This window comes from Nerophis lumbriciformis, linkage group LG20 (genome assembly GCF_033978685.3).
Source record: "Nerophis lumbriciformis linkage group LG20, RoL_Nlum_v2.1, whole genome shotgun sequence".
Lineage (NCBI taxonomy): Eukaryota > Metazoa > Chordata > Actinopteri > Syngnathiformes > Syngnathidae > Nerophis > Nerophis lumbriciformis.
The window spans coordinates 16,747,982-16,755,818 of NC_084567.2; the positions used below are offsets into that span (position 1 = coordinate 16,747,982).

The window sequence follows — 7,837 nt, forward strand, 5'->3', positions numbered from 1 at the left end:
ATTATTGTTTTTTGTTTTTGTTTTGTTTTTTTAATTAAATCAACATAAAAAACACAAGATACACTTACAATTAGTGCACCAACCCAAAAAACCTCCCTCCCTCATTCACACAAAAGGGTTGTTTCTTTCTGTTATTAATATTCTGGTTCCTACATTATATATCAATATATATCAATACAGTCTGCAAGGGATGCAGTCCGTAAGCACACATGATTGTGCGTGCTGCTGGTCCACTAATAGTACTAACCTTTAACAGTTAATTTTACTCATTTTCATTCATTACTAGTTTCTATGTAACTGTTTTTATATTGTTTTACTTTCTTTTTTATTCAAGAAAATGTTTTTAATTTATTTATCTTATTTAATTTAATTATTTTTTTTAAAAAGGACCTTATCTTCACCATACCTGGTTGTCCAAATTAGGCATAATAATGTGTTAATTCCACGACTGTATATATCGGTATCAGTTGATGTCGGTATCGGTAATTAAAGAGTTGGACAATATCGAAATATCGGATATTGGCAAAAAAGCCACTATCGGACATCCCTAATATATATATATATATATTGTATTCTATTTTAGTTACTTTGAATTTACAACCCCCTGGCGCTGCTTTGTACTGTTTTTGTATTTACTTTGTTTATTATTTTCAACTGTTTGTAAATGTTGAAATTTATAAATAAAGGTTTATAAAAAAATAAAAATGTGTTCATGTACGAGGAGAATCCTCATCCAAACATTTTGATAATCTTTGCTGACATACTTGAAAAATTGCATTTTAAATAATAAAAAAAACGGTCCACCCCCCCAAAAAAGGTATATGACGTCACGAAAGGCGTGGTTTATTTTCAGCCAATAGCCGCAGTACTTGTGCTGGCTCGTCTTCCGCGCGTTCGCCCAATCACAGCGCTCGCCGCCGACAAGGGCGTGTCCAGTTATGGCGTCAGCGTCCACGGCTTTAACGTCGATGACAACACAGCATCAAGCTAGCAGGCGGTGTTCCTCACCTCGCATCGCGTCTTCGTCTAACCGCACATGAACGGCCATGTCCGCGGCCGACTGGTACGCTCACAAGTCGCTCGGGGACGGCCTCTTCTGGATCCAGGAGCGGTTCTACCAGTCTCAGAACCGCGCCAACATATGGCTGCTGCGCGGCTCCCACCAGGACGTGGTGATCGACACGGGACTCGGCTTGAGGAGCCTGCCGGACTACATCGACGCCATGGGCTTGCTGGGCAAAGACCCGCAGAGGAAGAACCCGCTGCTGGCCGTCGCCACCCACGCCCACTTCGACCACGCAGGGGGCCTGCATCAGTTCCAACAGGTGGGCGTCCACAGCGCGGAGGTGGAGGCTCTGGCGAACGGGGACAACTACGAGACGGTCACCTGGCTGAGTGACCGGGAGATCGCCGAGGCTCCCAGCCCGGGATGGAGGGCCCGCCACTACCGAGTGAAGGCGGTGCAGCCCACGCACATCCTGCAGGAAGGTAGGACACGCAGCTCATAAAAGAGATGTACTCACCCATCCATTCATCTTCTCTACCTCTTGTGAGCTGGAGCCTATCCCAGCTGGACTGGTCGCCAGCCAACACAGGGCACGTATATACAAGCTACATTTTTCTGTGCCACTAGCACTTACTGCTGTCAAGTGTCAGCTGGAGCCTATCCCAGTACAGGGTGATCGGCGATGAAATCCTCCCATCGTTCCAAAATCTACACTAATCATTAATGTTCCGTATGAGCTGGAGCCTATCCCAGTTGACTTTGTGCTAGAAGCAGGGTACGCCCCACACTTGGTTGCCAGGCAAGCACAGATGCAGATCAATCAATTGTCCACGTCAGACTGTCCTCGTTATCAAGGCGACGAGCTGGAGCCTATCCCAGCTGGCATTGGGCTAATGGCAGTGTACATCTTGGACTGGTCGCCCGCCAACCACAGGGCACATATAGACAGGCCACTATTTTTTTATATCAAGTCTCTGCATTAGCGTTACAGGTGAGCTGGAGCCTATCCCAGCTGACATTGGTCTAAAGGCAGTGTACACCTTGGACTGGTCACCCGCCAACCACAGGGCACATATAGACAGGCCACTATTTTTTTATATCAAGTCTCTGCATTAGCGTTACTGGTGAGCTGGAGCCTATACCAGCTGACATTGGACTAAATGCAGTGTACACCTTGGACTGGTCGCCCGCCAACCACAAGGCACATATAGACAGGCTACTATTTTTTTGTATCATTTCTCTGCATTAGCGTTACAGGTGAGCTGGAGCCTAGCCCAGCTGACTTGGAGCGGAGTACACCCTGGACTGGTTGCCAGCCAACCAATGACTCAGATCCATTCACCTGTCTGTTTTGTATACAGCTTGTACGTATGGTTGTCACAGGTGAGCTGGAGTCTACCCCAGCTGACTTAAAGCTGGAGGCGAGGTACACCTTCGACTGTTCACCAGCCAATCCATCCTTTTATAAACTGATGGTACTCATTATTGTCACAGATAAGCTGGAGTCTACCCCAGCTGACTTAGGCAAGGGGCTGGGTTTTGCCTGAACTAGACCGCCATCCATATTCTACACGGCTTGTCCTTGTAGGCTGGAGTCTATCCCAGCGGACTCGCATACACACATAATAAAGAAGATCCAGGGACGTGTAAAGAATGTGTACAGGTGACAAAGCCCACAAAAGAGAGGTCATCCATGATGATGTCACTTTGCCTTGTCACGGTGCTGCAGTGCAGGTGCGCCATGCCATCATTCATTCCTACCTGACTGATGTCATCATCGTCTTGGCCAATCACGTGTCTCCTGTGCAGGTGACGTCATCAACCTGGGGGACCGGCAGCTGACGGTGCTTCACATGCCGGGTCACTCCAGGGGCAGCATCTGCCTCCACGACGGCGACAACAAGCTGCTGTTCAGCGGCGACGTGGTGTACGACGGCGCCATGATCGACTGGCTGCCGTACAGCCACGTCAGCGACTACGTCAGCAGCTGCGAGCGTCTGGTGGGCCTGGTGGACAGCGAGCAGGTAGAGCTTTTAACAACTCGCTATCGCTCAAACCGCACAATTGGCGTCCTCCCGCGGGGCAAAAAAGTATTTTCTGCAAGTAAAAACACGATTCGAAAGTTAAAAAATATATATATTTTCATCAATTAAATTTTTTTCTGAAAGTAAAAAAACGATTGGCATGTGGGATTTTTTTTTTTCAAAAGTGAAAAAAAAATGTTTTCAAATAAAAAAAACCATTTGGACGTAAAAAAAAAAAATACATTTGCAAGTAAAAAATTATTCTTAAGTAAAAAAAACAACTATAAAATGCAAGTTAAAAAAAAAATGCAAGTAACAAAACACGATTCACAAATAAACGTTTTTTTTCTGCAAGTAAAAAAACTATTTGCTGCGGGTAAAAACACGATTTGCAAACAAAATAATTATTTTCTGCAAGAATTTTTTTTTTTAATTTGCAAATTAAAAAAACAACCCATTTTGTTTCAATTAAAAACCTAATTCGAAAGTAAAAAAAAAACAATTTACTTCAATTAAAAAAACAACTCGGAAATAAAAATCAAAAAATTCTGTAAGTAAAGAAACTATTTGCAAATAAAATATTTTCTGCAAGTAAAAAAACAATTTGCATGTGGAAAAAAAAATATTCAAAAGTGGAAAAAAAAACTTTTTGGAGGAAAAAAAGTGATTCGGACGTAAAAAAAAAAAATTTTGCAGGTAAAAAAAAATAAAAAAATTCTTCAATTAAAACCTTTTTTGAAAGTAAAAAAACGATTGGCAGGTGGGGAAAAAAAATTCAAAAGTGAAAACATTTTTTTTTCAAGTACAAAAATGATTAGAATGTAAAAAAATAAATATATTTGCAAGTAAAAAAATATTCTTAAGTAAAAAAAATATATGTTATATGCAAGTTACAAAACATGATTCACAAATAAACGTTTTTTTTCTGCAAGTAAAAAAACTATTTGCTAATTTTTAAAAACTATTTTCTGCAGGTAAAAACACGATTTGCAAACAAAATAACTATTTTCTGCAAGAAAAAAAATATCTGATTTGCAAATTAAAACAACAAAACAATTTATTTCATTTAAAAACCTAATTCGAAAGTAAAAAAAAAAACAATTTACTTCAATTAAAAAAACTGTTCTCAAATAAATAAATAAAAATTCTGCAAGTAAAGAAACTATTTGCAAATAAAAAAAATATTTTCTGCATGTAAAAAAACTATTTGCATGTGGAAAAAAACCTTTTTCGAGTAAAAAAAGTTATTCGGATGTAAAAAAATATTTTGCAAGTAAAAAATGATTCGTAAGTAAAAAAAAAAAACAATTTCATGCAAGTAAAAATAAATATTCCGAAGTAAAAAGAAAAACAATTATATGCAAGTAACAAAACACGATTCACAAAAAAAAAAAAAATTCTGCGAGTAAAAAAACAGTTTGCCAATTTTTAAAACTATTTGCTGTGGGTAAAAACTAAATTTGCAAACAAAATAACTATTTTCTGCAAGAAAAAAAGTATTTAATTTGCAAATTAAAAAAACAAAACCACTTTTTTTTCAATTAAAACCCTAATTCGCAAGTAAAAAAAAAACTATTTACTTCAATTTAAAAAACAACTTGCAAATTAAAAAACAAATTCTGCAAGTAAAGAAACTATTTGCAAATTAAAAAAACAAAACTTTTTTGCAGGTAAAAACGCAATTTGCAAGAAAAATCTAGGTGGAAATGAAAAATAATTTTTTTGCAAGAAAAAAAATACTCTCAAATTACCAAAAATCTATTTTCTGTAGGTTAAAACACAATTCGCAAGTAAAACTATTTCCTTCAGGTAAAAAATTGATTTGTAAGTTTAAAAAAAAGTAAAAAATAAATTTAATTTGTGTAAAAAAAAACTAAAAAAAAAAATATTGCAAATTAAAAAAAACATTCGTAAGTAAAAAAAACAAAAAAACAAACAAATCTTTGCTAATAAAAAATTATTCACAAGTAAAAAAAAAAAATGAATTGAAAGTTAAAAAATAAAAATATTTGAATCAAGGAAAACTTGATTTGGAAGTAAACAAAACTATTTTGTGAAAGTAAAAAAAAACAAGTCGCAAATAGAAATACATTTTTATGCAAATAAATAAACAATTCACAAGTAAAAAAAATATATTACATAAATCACAAAATTATGAATCGATTTAGAATCGCAATGAATTGTGATCCCGATGTGAATCTTATTTTTTGTGCACCCCTATGCTACACTATTTTGCATGTAATTCTCATGCTTCCCTGCCTTTTTTGTCTTATTAATTATTTTATCGTATCTCATTTTTATATCTGTTGTTTTAAATTTTGGTTTGTACTGTCACACTTTAAGATTTATTTGAATAAAAAGTGCGTAACAAATGAAAGCTATAGTTATTTAAGATTTCTGGCAGGCACTGTGGCACCCTACTCTATTCAGCGGTTCTTGAACGCGCCGTAAAAACACCATTTATCGATCACTCTGTTCTAAAAGAGCAGCTTGTAGGTTCAACGTGCACAAATAAATAACTAATGTGTTTATAAAAGTTCAGCATGTGTTTCTTAATGGGGAAAAACGTTAATGTTGGCATTTAAGCTAGCGCCAGTCAGTCTGAGAGTTTATTTAAAGTGCACTTATCAATCACAGTTTTTCCATCATTTTACATTAAAGCGGTAATACTAATCGCCGGGAGTTTTATGATTTATACGCTTTATCGTTACATCCCTAATAGTGTTGTCCCGATACCAATATTTTGGTATCCGGTACCAAAATGTATTTCGATACTTTTCGGTACTTTTCTAATTAAAGGGGACCACAAAAATGGCATTATATTGGCTTTATTTTAGCAAAAAATCTTAGGGTATGTTTCTTATTGCAATTTTGTCCTTAAATAAAATAGTGAACATTCAAGACAACTTGTCTTTTAGTAGTAAGTAAGCAAACAAAGGCTCCTAATTTAGTCTGCTGACACATGCAGTAACATATTGTGTCATTTTCCATTCTATTATTTTGTCAACATTATTAAGGACAAGCTGTAAAATTGTATTATTAATCCACTTGTTCATTTACTGTTAATATCTGCTTACTTTCTCTTTTAACATGTTCTAACTACACTTCTGTTAAAATGTAATCATCACTTTTTTTCTGTTGTTTGGATACTTTACATTAGTTTTGGATGATACCACAAATTTGGGTATCAATATGATACCAAGTAATTAGAAGAATCATACATTGTTCATATTTAAAGTCCTCATGTGTCCAGGGACGTATTTCCTGAGTTTATAAACATAATATAAATTTTAAATAAAACTAAAAAAGATTTTGTTATGCTAAAAAATATCGATGTAGTAGTATCGACTCGATACACTCCTGTACTTGATATCATTACAGTGGATGTCAGGTGTAGCTCCACCAATGGCGTTTGTTTACATTTTGACGCCGGTGAGCTACGGTGTGTAGTGAAGCATGTTTAGCTATTACTCGTCCTGCAGGGATGATACTTGTAAGAAACTTACTTTATTTGTCGCCATGGAGACGAGGATTTGTGATTTAGAAGTAGCTAAAACACTGCAAACTGCGGTTGGACTATATCCGCTAGCTAGCCATGTCTTAAAGCACCTCTTCCTGAGGGCGTTTTAGTGTTATAACTTCACCTTTATCGTTAGTTTTTAGGCCAAAATGCGTCCGTTCTCCCTTTTCTGTCTACACACTGTGTCTGCTTGTAAGTACTCGGTGATTGTGCGCTGCCGAACATGCTCCTCTGCTCGTAAAACCAGCAATGTCACGACGACTGAGGGGGTGGGGAGTGGGATACCGGTACTTTTTAGAGGCGGTATAGTACCGAATATGATTCATTAGTATGGTGGTACTATACCAAAACCATACATCCCTAATCCCTACTCGAAGCACGAATGTATTTCTGTGCACAGTAGACTAAGGATGTGTTTAATCATGTCTGTGGACCAGGTGGACCAGGTGCTGCCAGGACATTACCACACGTTTGGTGCCAAGCGCCTCCACCGCATCGCCACCCAGTACATCGACAAAGCGGGAACCTGCCCGGCCAAGTTGTCCACGTGGGCATGGAGCACTGTGGCCGGGGTGGCGCTCAGGGCGTCCTACCCACGGAGCGTCTGCTGAGTGATTTTGACAAGAAGAAGAAGAAGTACAGTATATATCTGTAAGTTACACGAGGAATCTTATTACAATATTGCCAAATGTTCACCATAAAATAATAATAATCAACATTATATGAAGCCGACTATATAAAGCACTGATCAATGTCATTCTATTATTATATGTTTTTGTTTTGTATGTATTGAAAGCACAAGATACAACACAGCACTGAGGTATTGAAGCAAAGTAGTACTGTTATGTTTCTGCATAATGCAGGTGCACCACTGCAGGACTCTACTACCTCTCATGTTTGCAACCATGCTTGTACTATTACCGTATTCAACACTGACAATAAAGCCTGCATCCTGCCTGCTGCAAGACGTCCTTTACTCACCTTTCATCTTCACATCACACGTCCTCTCCCGTGGGGTTTGTTGCCAGGCGACAACATAGAGAATACTTTTAGCAGCAATCATGTGCAACGCCCTTTTTGTAGCTTTAAGTGTTTATATTAGGGCTGGTCATTGCAAAGGACTTCACGACACGCATCTAATGGGCCGGACCATGGCGTAATCACACAAAAAAAGCTTGGGCTTTTTTAAATATTTGATTGTTTCATTTAAATACGGCGTCATAAAGTTACATTTTGCAGTCAAAGTTTAACAACTAGGTTGTTTGAATGAAATTATGAATGTGCAAC

General features: G+C 37.5%; 1 protein-coding gene across 1 annotated transcript; it reads left to right on the forward strand.

Moving 5' to 3' along the window:
- Positions 1–926: 926 nt before the first annotated feature.
- mblac2 (metallo-beta-lactamase domain containing 2) lies at positions 927–7,515 on the forward strand. Its single transcript, XM_061980539.1, has 3 exons — positions 927–1,488; positions 2,816–3,030; positions 6,988–7,515. The coding sequence occupies exons 1-3, from the start codon at positions 1,047–1,049 to the stop codon at positions 7,159–7,161; spliced, it is 831 nt and encodes a 276-aa protein (XP_061836523.1). The 5' UTR covers positions 927–1,046; the 3' UTR covers positions 7,162–7,515.
- The last annotated feature ends 322 nt before the right edge of the window (positions 7,516–7,837 follow it).